Below are 18,741 nucleotides of genomic sequence, written 5' to 3'. Positions count from 1 at the left end.
GTGTTTGTGTTTAATAGTCTCCATATTTAACTCCTTGCACTACCTGTTGACTTTTGTATGAGTTCTACATTTCCTGCTACCCAAAGGTTGTCTGGAAGAGATCGCTTTTTAGTGATAAGACCGCCTGTTGTTACCTGGTTCTATTTTTTCTTTAAATATTTCTTTGTAGTTTTACATGTATGTGAGATGTATAATTTTGATGCAATATAGAATATTTACTTACTTACTTATATTTGGCGGGGCAGCAATACAATTACGCGCGCGATAGAAATAGGAAATGGCGGGTAAATGTACGAAACGACAAACAGTACACTTTCAAGTAACAGAATGTGACTTAACTAAGCGGTTTCAACTCACGTATTTTTAGTCGCTCGCGCGACATGACAGAATGTGAATCATTGAAAACTCTAATGACAGAATGTGACTAAAATATGTCTGCAAATTCGGTGAAGTTAGCTCAGAGTTATATGTATACTTAGAGTTAGTTATACAAGGCGATCAATCCAAATGGGTCAGTATGGAGAAGTCTGAAACTATGAGAGATAGGGAAATCTGTTCTTAGGAACCATGGCGTCGATTTTAGATATAATAATAATTTGTGATTCAGCGAAAAGTACGGGAGGCTATCGAAATTGGTCGTCATCCGAATTTTAACCGTGATTGTGGTTGGTCAATGCCTCCGAGCTGGAAATCTGTTTTGGGTACTACGTCGGTGGACAGTGTGGCCGAACCATTAGCGAATGACGTAATGAGTGTTGTGTGCAACCCATCATTTGACAATAATGCCGTAAACGAGGGTAGTTTCTCGCCCCCCCCCCCTGCCGCCACCGGCGCCCGCGCCGAGTCATCGGGCGCGGAGGGCTGCGGCCCGCAGTCTGCGCCGGTCCGTCACCGTCGACGCAAGCTCCTGATGACGCTACTCGGTACGGAGTGAAACATGTCGAGCGTTTTCGACTTAAAACACGTGAGTGACCCGTTATTAATATATTTAATAATAATGACATTCAACCTTTTTTTTAAACTCTCATAGATAACCGGAAATCGAACCTGGTCAATATTCTTTATGTAATGGCGTATAGTATTTGTTTGTATAATTGATTCTGAAAGTATAAGGACCAAATTTTGCTATGAAATTTGACCATTATTTTTTTGAATGCCATTATTGTGAAATCAAAAATCGAAGCTATGCATCCTAAGAACAGATGTCGCTATCTCTCATAGTTACTGTCGTTACTGACTTCTCCATACTGACCCATTTGGATTGATCACCCTGTATACATTTAAGAGGTAAATGATCAGTTAAATATCCTTTCTACTACAGTCTGGTAAATATGTATGTATGTGATTAAAATTGGATTTACCATTTCCTGGACTTAAAAAATATGTTAAATCTGGTCTACTGCATAAAGCATATTACACAGTCGAAAAGTATATTAATGATAAAGATGCATGGCCTTCTATAAGTAAATGAATAAATTATGAAATGTATTTGTATTGTATTTGAAATTTTAATTGTTGAATTTTGTATTTTGTAAGCTGTTATTTATTTTTTAATTTAGTTGTAATGTACTTTTGACGATTCAAAAGAGATTGTAAAATCCTACTTGATTAAGTAAATGAAAAAAAAAATTGTAAAATGTTGACACAGTTTTGAATTTCAACATTTTTGGCTTATAGCATTGTGGTATAAAAAACTTTTTTATTTAAGTGAAAGCCAACTTCATTAAGCGTTTCTCACCTTAAATGTGATTGTAGAAGCAGCCTTAAAGTTCTCCAATATCTTGAACAACCTTTCCATGGCGTTTCTAAAACAAAGAGCGTAAATATAAAATCGATTTTAAAATTAACAATGAATAATGATCTTACCGAAAATAGTTTTGTGCGTGGTCTTTACTATACGTGGTCTACTTATACACGGTGGCTAAAAAAACCGGCCAAGTGCGAGTCGGACTCGCGCAAGAAGGCTTCCGTATCATTACGAAAAAAAAACGCCAAAAAATCACGTTTGTTGCATGGGAGCCCCACTTAAATATTTATATTATTCTGTTTTTAGTATTTGTTGTTATAGCGGCAACAGAAATACATAATCTGTGAAAATTTGAACTGTCTAGCTATCACGGTTTATGAGATACAGCCAGGACAGACGGACATACCGACAGACAGACAGCGGAGTCTTAGTAATAGGTTCCCGTTTTTACCCTTTGGGTACGGAACCCTAAAAATAAGTAATACCTGTTGCTAGGGAGGTTTTGGGATTTTACTGAGCAACTTTTACTATGGGACCAACCACGAAATCACGACAAAAAAATTGGCTGTTTCATACATTTTCGCTGGTCCGTTTTCTATGGAAGGGTAATTTTTTTTTTCGCGATTTCGTGGATAGTCCCATAGTAGAAGTTGCTCAATATAATTCCAAAACCTCCCTGGCAACGGGAATGCATTTATTATTCTACTACTAGCACAACCTGAGGGCCTACCGCGAAACACGAAAATCGAAAGTTCGGTTTCTGCCTCTCTATCACTCTTGGCCAAAGATAGATATAACTCCGTAATAGATGGATACAGTCTAAGGAAAAAACGTGCCTCGAAAATCACGAAAATTTAATTCTCGATCAGATGGCGCCACTAGTTTTGGCCTACTCTCGTATAGAGGGCGTTGACTGTTTCGTTTGTTATTTATAATTTTAACGCATACCAGTGAAAGAACATGGGTCAAAATCATATAAAAATAATTAATGCAAATAAAAAAATCATTTATCCATATTTAAATACATTTTACCGTATTTCTATAAATCTTCATTTTTAGTTTTAAAGTATGTCGATAGATGGCAGTGAATTTACAGTGGTTACAAAATTTACTATGACAGTACCGCTCTATATCGTATCCTCATTGCTCTTGGCTATTCGATCGATAGAGAGGCAGATAAAGAATTTTCGATTTTCGCATTTCGCGGTAGGCCACCTGTAAACAAACCGCCTTGATGCATCGATGTCATAGTGAAAACTTGTCAGTTAGGCCTAGTATGTATAAGTTACTCTATGGTTTAGTATGTGCACTAGTTCTGCACTCTGGCGGCAGAACATTGCAGTAATACTCCCTATTGATAATTTCATGATGTGGCAATCATTTCATGAAATGATCGGTTAGCCACATCATGAAAAAGTCAAACCTAACCTACTTCTATGATATGCACGGCCACCACGAGTTGGCTTTTGACATTTACGTTAGCGCCTGCGTGAACTCGATCGCATTCCCTCTCTATCGCACCAATACAGCGATCGAGTTTACAGAGTCGCTAACGTAAACGTCAATTGTCAACTCGTGGTATGGCTACTGGCCACGACATATATATTAGTAGCTTTTGCCCGCGACTTCGTCTGCGTGGAATTAGTAATTTGGGTACCTTAATTTTTAAACAAACCTGCTTTTACATCCATCCTCTTTTACACCCCCAAATTGGTCCACTCTATAAATTACCACCCCATTTTTTAGACCCTTAAGGGATGATTTCGGGGATATAAAATATTCTATATTCTTCCCCACAGCTCAAACTATCCCCATACCAAGTTTCACCTAAATCGGTTCTGCGGTTATTGATTCCCCATACAAATTTCCGACCCCCTTTTCACCTCCTTGATATAACCTCCTGGGATAAAAAGTATCCTATGTCCTTCCCCGAGACTCAAACTATCTGTATACCAAATTTCAACTTAATCGGTTCAGCGGTTTAAGCGTGAAGAGGTAACAGACAGACAGACACAATTTCGCATTTATAATATTACTAGCTTTTGCCCGAGACTTCGTCTGCGTAGAGTTAGTAATTTGGCTAGCTTATTTTTTATCCAATCTGCTTTTTATCGATTCCCCATACAAACGTCCACCCCCCTTTTCACCCCCTTAAAGGATGACTTCTGGGATAAAAACATTAAAAACTACTATGTCCTTCCCCGGGACTCAAACTATGTCTATACCAAATTTCAACTGAATCTGTTCAGCGGTTTAAGCATGAAGAGGTAACAGACAGACACACTTTCGCATTTATAATATTATTATGGATAACAAAAAGTATACTTACTCTTTTTGCAGCGGTTCATCGACGGGTTGACATAAACACACTTTATTAACGATGTCACAAGTCAGCTCGCTCTCTGCCTCCAGTCTTAGCAGATGCTCGTGTATTATGGCAAGACCTATGAACAATAACCATATTTAAATCCGTCATAAGACAGAGAGGCAACATATTTCCCACCTGATTTTGAACTTTATTTCAAAGTGATAGGGTTCAATTTCGCTGCGTGTATGACTGTGGCGCCACCCTAGTGGGTGTGGCACACATTAGCTTATTTTTAGTTGGCAGTTGCCCAAGGGCCTGACACTGTTTGATAGAGAAAGGTAGTCTTATTGCGATTCCTATAACAGGAATGAGAAAATATTTTTTCATGGTCGAGTTATGGCATCATACCAAGGAGGCGATGGCGAAATACCGAAATTTATAAGAGTGAAAGAGAAAAAAGATTATGCTGCCATACATGAATATGTCTTTCTCATACCCCTGGTCGCTCCGTTTCATTTCTATAACCACTTGTATATACTATGTCTACGGCAGTTGCCAAATTGTATGTAGTTGCCGCCCCATGAAAGTTCATATTTTCACCACTTCGTGCGTTGGCGTCGCTTGTATCCCCCACTACCAACTTCGCACATGGCCAATAGAACCCGAAAATGGGTGCAACAAGACGAGGTGTGCCCAGCAGACATGGTTCTGAGCATGGAGACTATATAAAGGAGCCAAATCTCTACGTATGAAAAGTGTCCATCAAAAAACAGTAATTAGGCGGCGCCACCATACACCGAAATACTACCAAAAACAACCTACGTAATTTGGTCGGGTTATTTGTTGGTTCATGTTATACTCATGTCCCAGACCCTAACTAGCGCCACCGGAGAGATTAGGAACTATTATTTATAGCTGAAAGCGGTCACTTTTGCAACAATTCTGCCTTAAAAGATTGGCATCCTTTTCTATACTATCCATAGTTCTGAGGGACAGATATAGTATCGTGTACTGCGTGCCACTTGACTCGCGATAGCTGCCACACGTAGCCACACGGCTTTGAGGGACAGAGACAGCACATGTTACCTGTCTCGTGCACGGCGTGCCGCTTGAGCCGCGACAGCTGCCACGCCGCGTAGCGACACGGCTCCGCTGCCGACGAGAGCGACAGAGCACGCATCAGAGCCACCGCCGTTGGTATCGTCTCGCTCCCTGTAAAAAAATAATAAAATAGAATCAACATAAAAAAAATCCCGTAATATTATGGTATTAAGTTAGTATTATGTAAAATCAATACCTTAAGTTTAAGTAATTTTCGAGATATTTGAACGGTGTGACAGACGGACAAAGACGCACCATCTGATTGGCGAGATAGAAAAATGTGAATAAAATACCCCTTTTTTCCATAGTAAATGTATGGAAAAAGCTTTCTTTAATTTGTTGATTTTTAGTACATTACCTTAAGTTGACCCCTAGTAAAGTATTGATACTGGATAGGAATGGAATCGATTGGCATAAAAAAATAGCATGTGAAAAATAAAAGTTTTCATTTTCATACAAATTTTATGGGAAGAGTTTTCTTACATTTGTGGCTTTTCTGGCAGTTAATTTTTTTTCGTCCCATACAAGCTTTTGATCCTGGATAGGAATAGGATCGTTTGGCATCGAAAAAAAAGTGCCAAAAATGACCTTTTTCTCGCACCCTGTATGTTTTTTCAAAAACTGTAAACGCCAATCTTCATTAATTTGAAATTGAGGGAAAGTCTTCTAAGACGATTTTCGCGTAGCAGCACGGGATCTGGTAGCTGCCGTCACTGACCCACTAATAAAATCCACCCTGTATAATTATCACTATTAAGTACTATTAACAGTAACTTAATAGTAAACCGCCTCATTTGCTTGCCAGCAGCGCTTATAAATTATACAAATAAACACAAACATAGAAACAATCACAGTATTGACATTAGAAAAATAAGCAGAAAAATACACTTCCACAATGCACAAACAAAACGCTGAAAACGTCAAATCAGTGTTGCCAACTTGGCATAATTGGTGCCAGATATGGCATAATTTCACACTCTCTGGCATCGAAAATTTCCATTTAGCATCTGGCATCTTTTTTAGCATAATTTAGTGAATCAAGTGATTATGTCCCTAAGCCAAGTTTGAAACCGACTTGGCAGTGATAGACAATCCATGGCACAACCGTCAAAGGAAATTTTATACATACGAGGAATTATAATAAGCCATAACAGACTACCGCACCGCACCGCGACCTTTTTTTCATACGCGTTACCAATTAAATTTTCAATCAGATTGTGCGAAAAATTGTCTCGTCTACACTCACTAATCTTTTTGTGTTATCTATGGTATAGTCAATGTCATGTCATAATGGCCGGTTTTTAGTTACCTATAATATTTTAGCATCTTTTTTACATTTCAAAATTATTTAGCATATTTCTGGCATAATTTAGACATAAGTCTGGCATTTTTTCAAATTCCGAGTTGGCAACACTGCGTCAAATGTCAATGTGACAGCACGGCAGGGTAGGTTATTAAAGCAGGTATTTAAATCAACTAGATATTTTATATCTACCGCTGCAAAAACTGAAGTGATTTCTTAATGTACCGTTCTAAATATAAAGAAGATTTTGTAAAGAGAATTCGTGCGTTAGTTGCATTCTTTGATTATTTAATTAAGTGGTGCATCATGCCGATAGAAGTGTAAGTATGATTGAGAAATTATCATTTATTTATATAATGGTATAATGTTTTCGTGTTAATACGCTAAAGTCAACGATAAACAGCAGTACGCATGTAGAATCATCCTTCAATAGTAATAATTATTAAAAAACGTACTTCCAGAGTATTTATATATACAAAAGGGATATTTCGCGAAACCAGACAGTTTTTATTCTTTTGAGTCCCCAGGGGTTAAATTTGCCATTCCAAAATTCTTGACGTTCAATTTGGATTGTCATTACGGTCGCGGACATTGTCAACGTCAACCTTTTACTCTAGGCTCTAGAGAAGGCTCATTTTGCATTATAATGTGCACTAACCGAAGATAATGTAATTTGTTTCAGAAACATTCAAGAGAGAAGGCTTGGTTCAGTCTTGAAACTGAGATGTATGATTAGCCTTTATTCTTTGAATGCAAAACCCTTGGAAACCATATCAAGTCAACATTTTAATGTCACTGACTTAGCCGAAGTGCAGCTTCGATTTAACTTCAAGAACAAAAACTTTGTTGAATGTTATATTTTAGCACAGAATCATATAAAGGCAGAAAACATTGAAGTAAAAATTAAAGCATCTTGTCAAGAAACCTCTGAACCATTTTACTCAGAATGGATTTGCGACAATCAATGGAAAACAATTGGAATCAGAGAAGATTATGATGTCAATTTAAATTGTGTGTGTACAACCTTGCTGGATATTAATATTTCAGCGAGAAAGGTTGGCCCTCCGCTTCTCCTAAATCTTTACAATGATGTTGATTTTACTGACTTCAGCTTGAGCACATCTGAGGGCAGTGTGGGCGTACACAAGGCATGTCTAGCAGCCACCAGCGATGTGTTTCGCGCTATGCTTAGTCACGAATGGAAGGAAAAGGAAGCGGGCCACATTCAGATGGAGGGGGTCACTGTGCAGACCCTTAAACATTTAAAGGACTACATTTACATTAGAAAGCTGCCCGATGACGATCTAAAGCCTTTACTTACACTCGCCTCCTGCTACTTAATTGACGATCTTATAGAAGATTGCGTCTCCAAGTTGGCTATGAAAAGTAGTTCTGAAGACTGGGACAGTCTTATAGCCTTCGCCGCAAGGAATCAAATAGTTGAACTAACAAGAGCTATTCTGCTTGTGAATCCAACTTATGAGATCAAAAATGAAGTCGACTAGAACGGGCAGAAGAACTTACTTTAAATTTATACTTAAATATAACAATATAATTTAATTTTTTTTGAATAATATTATTTGTAATCTTTTATTCCTTTGAATTTAATATAATAAAAATATCAAATAAAAGTGACTTATTATTAAACCTTGACAAGATTCTGATTGGACCTGATCCGTACCCAAAGGGTAAAAACGGGACCCTATTAATAAGACTCCGCTGTCTCTTAGTCTGTCTGTCTGTACGTCTGTCACCAAGCTGTATCTCACGAACCGTGATAGCTAGACAGTTGAAATCTTCACAGATGATGTATTAACAACAAATACTAAAAACAGAATAAAATAAATATTTAAGTAGGGCTCCCATACAACAAACGTGATTTTTTTGCCGTTTTTATAAATGGTATGGAACCCTTCGTGCGCGAGTCCGACTCGCACTTGGCCAGTTTTTTTTCATTTAAATGTTTTATCGTATTCAAAATAGTTTTTCTTGCATCTTTGACAATCTATTTTGGCATTTTTGTGGTAAAATCTCTTCTTGTTTGTCACAGAATTTCCTTGCCAGTAAAATAAATTAGTGCCCCTGAAAATACGCACCATGGCGAAGGCCAAATATAATCTTGTCAAGGTACCTTGGGACACCTTCCACTTCCAATTTTTCTTTCATCATATATATGTACAGTCAAGGGCATAAATACATATACATTCCCAAAGTTTCAAAAATATGTGTACACTCTCACCTTAGACAATAAAATCGTGTTCACATATTTTTGACCCATTTGTCTGGATCAATATTTTTGCCTTCGACTGTACATCAAAACCCCGGAAAAATATTTGCTAGAGTTAGTCTAAGCTGCGGCGACAAATAAAATGTAGTTTTTGAAAATCAGTATGTGACAACACCAAAGAAAAAAGTATTAAAGTGTCTTGATACTTGTGAATTATTCTAAATAATTGAAAATTCTTTAAAAAATCCACATTTGTTTTTTAGTGGAAGAGACTAAATTAACTAAGCGGATGAGACATAGAACATATTAACTTCGACGAAATAAGCAACACCTTAACCTTTACTACTATCATGTAGTAACACTTAAATGAGGTTGTAAATGTTGTGACATAGTTTTAATGTATGTATAAAAAGTAAAAACTGTTGGAGCACAATTAAACAGTGGGAAGAGAAGTAGGCACATTATACGGAATGTGGATTGTTTTTTTTCCTAGTGAAGATAGAAGAACTTGTCGGGGTAACTAAACACGGCAAGGTCAGAATATACTTAATAACAAAGATAGATATAACTCCGTAATAGATGGATACAGTCTAAGGAAAAAACGTGCCTCGAAAATCAAGAAAATTTGATTCTCGTTCAGAGGGCGCTACTAGCTTTGGGCTACTGTCGTATAGATGGCGTTGACGGTTTCGTTTGTTATTTAACAATTTTAACGCATATCAGTAACAGAACATGGGTCAAAATAATATAAAAATAATTAATGCAAATAAAATAAAAACATTTATCCATATAAAAATACATTTTATGGTATTTTTATACATCTTCATTTTTAGTTTTAATCGTGTGTCGATAGATGGCAGTGAATTTACTGTGGCTACAAAATTTACTATGACAGTACCGCTCTATCCTATTATATCCTCTTTGGTAGAATCTTGAGTTTAACTCCATTGATGTCGTGATAACTTTATGATTGTCATGAGCCATGATTCAGATTTTTTAATACTACGTCGCGTCGTTCAAGAGAAGGCCCATAGGTGGCGCTTTAATCAATAGGTTTAGGATAGTAATAAGAAAGATGTACTCGTCCACTTTACCAATAGACGCCATAAGATACACATGCTGGTTTTTCTCTCCGACTCCTGACTCCTTCGATCTCCGCCCACGTGCCATGATGCCCGTTTTTAATTTTGGTAAATCTGTAACGCGTACCTCTCGCGAGCGCCGTGAGCAGGGGGCGGAGCACCCGGGCCAGCGCCTCCGCGTTGTTGGCGAGGCACAGGCACAGGCGGCAGTGGCACCCGAAGCGGGCGCGGTACACCCAGTCCTCGCGGACCATCTCCACACTCCTGCGAAAACAGTTACTTGTTGATAAATTTCCAGTTCATATTTCTACTAATAGATAGTTCATATTTATAAAACCGACCAAGTGCGAGTCCCCAAAGTGGCGTACCCAAAGGGTACAGGGCCCTATTACTAAGACTCCACTGTCTGTCTGTCCGTCTGTCACCAGGCTGTATCTCATGAACCGTGATAGCTAGATAGTTGAAATTTTTACAGATGATGTATTTCTGTTGCCGCTATAACAACAAATACTAAAAATATAATAAAATTAACATTTAAGCGGGCCTCCCATACAACAAACGTGATTTTTTTGCCGTTTTTTGCGTAATGGTACGGAACCCTTCATGCGCGAGTCCGACTCGCACTTGTCCGGTTTTTTTATATATTCATAATAGTTATATACATACATGTTGGCCCCTATGAGCGTGTACATGAGCGCGCTGATCTCGCACCACGCGTGGTAGACGCCGAGCAGCCACTCTTCCACAGCGGTGAACTGTTCCGGCTCTTGAGAACATGCTAGCCGCTCCGCTTCTGCAAATAAACAGTCACCATTAGAGTTGACGTCTTAGGGTCACTTGCACCATCCCACTAACCCGGGGTTAATATTTTGTTGTTGTGTGACTCAAATCCTAGAAGAACATAAGCTTTGGCTTTCCCACGAACTGTGATTTGGTTGAGTGCTAATATATATATATATTATTTATATATTATATATATATATATATATATATATATATATATATATATATATATATATATTTATTTAATATTTATTTAGTACTATATATTTATGTATGCTAGTACATATTTATTTTATTGCATAATGCAATTGATGTATTTTAGTTATTCGTAGACGTTAATATTGTAGTTTTCCTTCTTAAATATTATTGTACGTTCTGTAAATTTGTCTATCTATCTAATTCGAATTTTCCACTCATTTACTCTAAGGTTAGCTGGAAGAAATCCCTTATAGGGATAAGCTCGCCTTTGTACCTAAATTTATATGAATTTCATGTTATCAATTTTTGTTTTGTACAATAAAGTGATTTACTACTACTACTACTACTACATAATAAAACTTACCGCAAACGTAATGTAGCAAAGCAGCCTCTTCCTCAGGCGTTACTGGAGGCTCCTCATACTCATACTCCTCGGATAGCCTACAAACACACAAACATTTAGATCCATATATTGTTCAATGGATTGCCCTACAAAAAAAATTAGCCCTTCCTCATCATATTGGGTATTATAAATACGAACGTAACCGTATGTCTGTTACCCCTTCACGCTTAAACCGCTAAGCCGATTTAGTTGAAATAAATAATAGATAATATGGATATACATAGACTGAGTCCCGGGAAAGGGTGGAGGAGGAAGGGTTTATTTTTACCAATGAGGATATAATAAGATAGAGCGGTACTGTCATAGTAAATTTTGTAACCACTTTAAATTCACTGCCATCTATCGACATACTTTAAAACTAAAAATGAAGATTTATAAAAATACGTTAAAATGTATTTAAATATGGATAAATATTTTTTTTAGTTGCATTAATTATTTTTATATGATTTTGACCCATGTTCTTTCACTGGTATGCGTTAAAATTATAAATAACAAACGAAACAGTCAACGCCCTCTATACGAGAGTAGGCCAAAACTAGTGGCGCCATCTGATCGAGAATCAAATTTTCTTGATTTTCGAGGCACGTTTTTTCCTTAGACTGTATCCATCTATTACGGAGTTATATCTATCTTTGATTTTTACGAATATCATCCCTTAAGATGGGGTGAAAAGATAGGTGAAAAGAAAACGTTCGTTGGGCTATGGACTGATTGAAGTTTTGACTGCATGAAACTGAATTGTTCACAATAATTGTGAATTGTGAACAATATAAATTATTGTTCATTACGGTGTACTTCCTTTTTGGCGAAATTTATTTCGCCAAATTTCACTTGGCAACCAACTTTTCGCCAAAGTTTCATTTGGCCAACCAATCGTTGGCATAACCTTACTTCGCAACCATTTCATTTCCCAACCCCATACTTGAGAAATGAAAATGACGTACTAGGTTGGGTTAGGTTAGGTTGGATTATGTAAATTTGCGAAATGAAATTTCGCCCAACTAAAAATATGGGATAAATAGTTTGGGAACTGAAAGTTTGTCAAGTAATTTTCGCCGAAACATCAGTAAACCTTTATTACATTATGTACAAGCTTGTTTAGTTTGGGGCGTGCTCTGTGTGAGATTGTCCCCAAATATTTATTTATTATTTTATAGGGAATATTACGCGAAACTCTGCGTAGGTGGCGCCATTACCACAATCTGAGAGTCTATCGCGAAACAAGAAAATCGAAATTTCGTTATCTTACATTTCTGTCACTCTTGCATATCTACTCGAGGCAGATCGCGAAATTTCGGATTTGCGTTTCCCAGTAGGTCCTCTGTAAACAAATCGCCTTGATGCTTCAATGTCATATTTTATCATCTCTGAAAACTTGTCAAAAACCTGTTAAAGGTACAGTATGTATAAGGCATGGTTTACTAAAAAGGCTAGTGCTGCACTCTGGTGGCAGAACATTGCAGTAATATCCCCTATTGGTCGATAACTTACGAGTCAGTCTGCTCGAGCGGCGCCTCTTCCTCTAGAGGCAGGTCGTTCGGCACAACATCGTCGTTTGAAGTCAGGAGCTGTCAAACAAAAATTAAATGTTATGACTATTATGAGGTATAAGGACCGCCGGAATATGACGCAGCCTATAGAGTCAGACCACACTAAATGGGTTTAAAAATCCGTTTCTATATAGTTTACAAATTACTTACGTAAAATACTATTATTTGCTATGGGCTACATTTACGAGTTATTTGAGAAAAACTAAAAAGAACGATTTTAAGACTGATTATAATTTATAAGTAACTTTCCCGCTTTAATATTAAATATGAGTCCTAGCAGAAAGTGTACAAAATCTTTTTTGTAGACAATTTTATGTAGATTATGTATGTAGAACATTTTTTGCTACGGGCCACAGTTCACGAGTTATTTACGAAAAACTATAAAAAGGGACCTTTAATTTAAATCATTTTCAAATGGAAGTTGTTTTTTTTCCGCTCGATTTCAAGACCAAATAAATCAAACCCTATTTCCTAAACCATTGATTTCAAATTTAACTGCTAATTTTTCTTGTACAATATGTGACACTTTCAACCAAAAGGTACCACATTGTCGCTTGTCAATAAGGTTGATTTCAAATTGAAGCTGTATGGAAATAGCGCCTTATTAACAACCGACAATAAGTACCCTTTTGATTGAAAATGGCACATATGACGGGTCTGAGGGGTAAGGTACTAACAACTTGACACACAGTGAGCATTGCAAAAAAAGTGTTTAGTTAAAAAAAAAAAATCATTACATTACATGTCTCTTATGATATGGGTATGGATATAATTACTTACATGCAATGGTGCCAGCCTAACAGCCTGAAAAAAAAAATAGTAGTAGTAGTAAAACTCTTTATTGTATAAAAATAAACATAAAACACGAGAAAAACGCATCCATACTACTTATCCCTTAAGGGATCTCTTCCAGAAAATACATACTTTAAAAAAATCATCACTTTGTTAGGTGCAATATTATAAAAAGCTTTCACATCTACATGTTAAAAACTTTACCAACCAGGCTAAGGGATATATATTTCCCACATACGGTACTTCAAACATGTCTTCTATTTTCGATGAGTAAGACTGACATTTGATAGTCATTTTTGAACTGTCAGCCTGGTAAAGGGTTAATCAATTTTCGACCCCTGAGGAGTTTAACTTCAAGAAATTCTTTTATAGTTTAATTTTTTCCTAAGAGACTGGTTTATCCCTAAGTTATTTTTTCCATTTTGTTGCCATTTTTTCTACGAGGCGAAAGTATTTATTTGAATTATTGTTATAGTTCGTTTTTTTTATAGCATTGGAAAAAAGGTAAACAATCTTGACGTGTCTTTTTATTGAAAAATATTGAAAAACGCATATTTGCTGTGACTTATTTTTCAAAAAATTATTTTTGATAAAAAGACACGGCAGGATTGCTTAACCTCTCGAACGCCGGAACGCGGATCCACGTTAGTAGGTATTGAACTCTAATTATTAATTAATTAGAATTCAATACCTACTGCGCGGATCCACGTTCCGGCGTTCGAGAGGTTAAATGCTTACCTTGTTTCCAATGCTAAAGAAACGATCTATACCATACTCTACAGTACCTGCAGGATGTCCTCGTGGCGGATGAGCAGCGCCCGCTCGGGCTCCGGTGCCGGCTCGGCGCTCAGCAGCGGCAGCAGGAACTGCCCCATGGCTGGAGCCTCCGGTTCCTGTCAACACAATATCATTAATCAACTATCATTGTGCTACGATGAAAGCTGACCCCACCACTATGTGGGACAGATAGCTAGCAAGAGAGAGATATTGTGCTATGACTGTGAGAATAGGTAAATTATTACACACCTTACTCTTTCTGTCTTCCATTACACACTCAGTCACAGTCACATACACACACACACGAACACGCACATACAATCACTCAAAACACACACGTACACATGTTATGCAAGCCATATCTAGTTTGTATAGAATGCTTTTTTACTCCCTTCTTTTTTTTGTGTTTCCACTTAGTTATTGCATGTTAATTGTACTTTTGTGGACATCTGATATTGGCTATGTTTTCTGTTCAATATGATTTGTATTAATTTTTGTATTGCTGTTGATGCCCGAAATAAAAAAAATAAAAATAAAAAAATAAAAATAATAGGTGGCGATTCCAACCAGGCTACAATTTTGTGATGATAATTCGCCATATCCTACAAAATTCATTTAAAAAAACCATCGAATTTTGAACTTAAGCCCCATTTCTTCTTCTTTTCGTTGTACTCTTTGCAGAGTGTCGTGGTCAACTGCTGACAACAGACACAGATGTTGTTTGCCGTACGATTTCTCGCCATTTAGAAGCCCCATTTAGATGGATCAAAAGCTAGCATGCGATTTTCACAACATTGCGGTATTTGGTCGATTGACTGAATTCATTGTACTCTAAATATTGCATGCAAGTTGGGATTGTACGCTGTATTTAAAGCTGAAAAACCGGCCAAGTGCGAGTCGGACTCGCGCACCGAGGGATCGTACTTTTTAGTATTTGTTGTTATAGCGGCAACAGAAATACATCATCAGTGAAAATTTCAACTGTCTAGCTTTTACGGTTCATGAGATACAGCCTGGTGACAGACAGACGGACAGTGGAGTCTTAGTAATAGGGTCCCGTTTTTACCGTTTGGGTACGGAACCCTAAAAATGATAAAATGAATAAGTTTACCGCCTGTTCTTCCTGGTAGCCATTGCACGCTGCCTCCTCAGCGACCCGCTTCGACGACGAACTGTCAGATGAACCTGCGGAAGAATATTACCAAAGATAGATATAACTCCGTAATAGATGTTTACAGTCTAAGGAAAAAACGTGCCTCGAAAATCAAGAAAATTTGATTGTCGTTCAGAGGGCGCTACTAGCTTTGGCCTACTGTCGTATAGATGGCGTTGACGGTTTCGTTTGTTATTTAACAATTTTAACGCATATCAGTGAAGGAACGTGGGTCAAAATCATAAAAATAATTAATGCATTAAAAAAAAACCTTTATCTGTATATAAATACATTTTATCGTATATTTATAAATCTTAATTTTTAGTTTTAAAGTGTATCGACAGATGGCAGTGAATTTACTGGGGTTACAAAATTTACTATGACAGTACCGCTCTAGTATAAGTTACTCTATGATATTACGTTACCTTAACCTTTCACATATGTGGGGTCTGTATTGGCAAAGAGGATATAATAAGATAGAGCGGTACTGTCATAGTACATTTTGTAACCACAGTAAATTCACTGCCATCTATCGACACACTTTAAAACTATAAATGAAGATTTATAAAAATACGATAAAATGTATTTAAATATGGATAAATGATTTTTTTATGTGCATTAATTACACACTTTCACATATGCGTTAAAATTGTTAAATAACAAACGAAACCGTCAGCGCCCTCTATACGAGAGTAGGCCAACCATCTGATCGAGAATCAAATTTTCGTGATTTTCGAGGCAAGTTTTTTCCTTAAGACTGTATCCATCTATTACGGAGTTATATCTATCTTTGGTATTGGCTATGTGCGAAGTTAGTGGCGGGGGAAATACAAGGGACTCCCTTTGCCAACACCAAAATAGACTAACAAAAAAAAATGCAGATAGTCTACTATAAAGACTAGTGGTCCTTTTTGAAATCCTTTAGGGATGGGGTCGTAAGTAGAAAGAATGAATGAAATACTCACAGGCATCCTCGAGCTCGGTCCACTGCCCCTCCGAGTCGTCCGACTCGGCGCCGACGTCCGACGCGTCCGACACGACCTCGACACGACGCACGCGCAGCGAGGCGGCTCGCCGCGCGGCCGCGCTGCGACGACGGGATATCTGTGAACAGGCGACGTATTAACCCTCACAACTGATTTAGGTTTCAAATCATTATACTGAGGAGTTTGTCAGACGTACATTTTCGACGCCATATTTATTTTTAATCATGAACTTTTATAACTATAAGTGTATTAGTAATATAAGTATAGAACTCGTTAAGGTTGATTTGACGAAATGAAAATCGTGGATCAATAAAATATTCAATTTTGTGTATCATATTCTAGGATATCTTGACACAGCCGTCTTAAAAACACTATATACAGGGTGGAAATAGATTTTGGGTCAGTGAGGGCAGCTACTAGATCCCGTGTTGCTAGGCGAAAATGGTCTTAGACCTTCCTTCGATTTCAAATTAATGAAGATTGGTGTTTACAGATTTTGGAAAAAACATACAACAGTTTTCTTAAATTTTTCGCTTTTTTGTACATTACCCAAAGTTGACCCCAAGTAATGATACTGGATAGAAATGGAATCGATTGACATAAAAAAAAATACATGTAAAAAAAACTTTTTTTATTTTAATACAAATTGTATGGGGAAAGTTTTTCTCGATTTATGGCTTTTCTAGCCGGAAATTTCTTTTTGGTCCCATACAAGCTTTTGATCCTGGACAGGAATGGGATCGATTGGCATCAAAAAAAAGTTTGTCATAAATGACCATTTTCTCGCATCCTGTATGTTTTTTCCAAAATCTGTAAACGCCAATCTTCAATAATTTGAAATCGAAGGAAGGTCTCCTAAGACTATTTTCGCCTAGCAACACGGGATCTGGTAGCTGCCCTCAGTGACCCAAAATCTATTTCCATCCTGTATAAACAAATATAAACATAAAATCAACGAAGCCATGGATTCCAACCATTTTTGAGCAGAACTCAAAATACAAGCTGTGGAACCTCCACGGAACCTCTTCCTAGGCCATATTAACTCTTTTTCCGCATTGGATCATCATATCGAGTAATGCGTATGATAGTTGTGACCATTATAAGTTGCTCTATGTTGTAGTGCTTTTCGTCCTGGCCAATTCTTATCCTTTAGGAACTTTGAAGTCAGAGAACTCAGACGCGTTTGACCTCTATCAAAGAACCACAGATAAGGGTTCTTTAAATGGTCCTCCACCGAGATAATGACCTTGCTGAAGTATATTTTATTTTTTGTAACTGTGTAACATATGTTTCAGATAAAAACCGGCCAAGTGCGAGTCGGACTCGCGCACCGAGGGTTGCATACTTTTTAGTATTTGTTGTTATAGCGGCAACAGAAATACATCATCTGTTAAAATTTCAACTGTCTAGCTATCACGGTTCATGAGATACAGCCTGGTGACAGACGGAAAGCGGAGTCTTAGTAATAGGGTCCCGTATTTACCCTTTGGGTACGGAACCCTAAAAATAGTACCATTTACTTTTTTTCGAAAAACCATCAACTTTTGGGTTATTTAGACTCAGAATCACGAGTACTATTGAATGAGACAAAGAAAAAAGTGTCCCCAGTTTTTCATACAAATTTTGGGTGTCAGTTTTGTAACGGTCCATACAAAATGTATGTGAAAATGTGTTACAAAACTGTCATATTTTAGGGGATATTTTTTTCTTTTTAATCGACAGTCCCCGTGATTCTGAGTAGAAATAATCCAAAAGTTGATGGATGTATGTGAAAATGTGTTACAAAACTGTCATATTTTAGGGGATATTTTTTTCTTTTTAATCGACAGTCCCCGTGATTCTGAGTAGAAATAATCCAAAAGTTGATGGATGTATGTGAAAATGTGTTACAAAACTGTCATATTTTAGGGGATACTTTTTTCTTTTTAATCGACAGTCCCCGTGATTCTGAGTAGAAATAATCCAAAAGTTGATGGATTTCGAAAAAAGTTAATGGTACACTTTTATGTGAAAATGCCCATGTACAGTCGCCATCAGATATATCGGAGCGGCCGAGGTGTTCATAATATCTGAACACGCACTCTAACGCCCTGACAATAGAGGCGTGTTCAGATATTGTGAGCGCCTGAGCCGCTCCGATATATCTGATGGCGACTGTACAAGATGTTACCTCCTTGCCCTTGGCGATGGGGCGCCGCTTGGTCCGCTGCGGGCGCGCCGGGCGCCGCGCGCTGCCCGACCACGAGGAGGACGAGGATGTCCCGCTGCCGGACACTCGATGGCTGTGGGTGTGGCTCCCCATCTGTAACGGATGTAATGATTGAATTGGAC

At 37.6% G+C, this 18,741-nt stretch overlaps 2 protein-coding genes across 2 annotated transcripts in view; one reads left to right on the top strand and one right to left on the bottom strand.

The window, feature by feature from the left end:
- Positions 1–18,741, bottom strand: part of LOC134753047 (uncharacterized) — an 85,915-nt gene that overhangs the window by 64,143 nt on the left and 3,031 nt on the right. Inside the window, exons 2-13 of the mRNA XM_063688808.1 lie at positions 18,581–18,712; positions 16,390–16,528; positions 15,383–15,456; positions 14,280–14,387; positions 13,483–13,506; positions 12,644–12,720; positions 11,114–11,190; positions 10,435–10,561; positions 9,896–10,032; positions 5,142–5,267; positions 4,077–4,191; positions 1,739–1,805 (exon numbers count right to left, since the gene is read on the bottom strand). Coding sequence (XP_063544878.1) covers positions 1,739–1,805; positions 4,077–4,191; positions 5,142–5,267; positions 9,896–10,032; positions 10,435–10,561; positions 11,114–11,190; positions 12,644–12,720; positions 13,483–13,506; positions 14,280–14,387; positions 15,383–15,456; positions 16,390–16,528; positions 18,581–18,712 — 1,203 coding nt within the window. The remainder of the gene's footprint in view (positions 1–1,738; positions 1,806–4,076; positions 4,192–5,141; positions 5,268–9,895; positions 10,033–10,434; positions 10,562–11,113; positions 11,191–12,643; positions 12,721–13,482; positions 13,507–14,279; positions 14,388–15,382; positions 15,457–16,389; positions 16,529–18,580; positions 18,713–18,741) is intronic.
- On the top strand, positions 6,674–8,090 carry LOC134753123 (uncharacterized). Its single transcript, XM_063688893.1, has 2 exons — positions 6,674–6,779; positions 7,142–8,090. The coding sequence occupies exons 1-2, from the start codon at positions 6,679–6,681 to the stop codon at positions 7,962–7,964; spliced, it is 924 nt and encodes a 307-aa protein (XP_063544963.1). The 5' UTR covers positions 6,674–6,678; the 3' UTR covers positions 7,965–8,090.

This window comes from Cydia strobilella, chromosome 26, assembly GCF_947568885.1.
Source record: "Cydia strobilella chromosome 26, ilCydStro3.1, whole genome shotgun sequence".
In the NCBI taxonomy this organism is placed as follows: Eukaryota; Metazoa; Arthropoda; class Insecta; order Lepidoptera; family Tortricidae; genus Cydia; species Cydia strobilella.
Note: the sequence above shows the minus strand (reverse complement) of the source record. Positions and strands in the feature narration are given on the sequence as shown.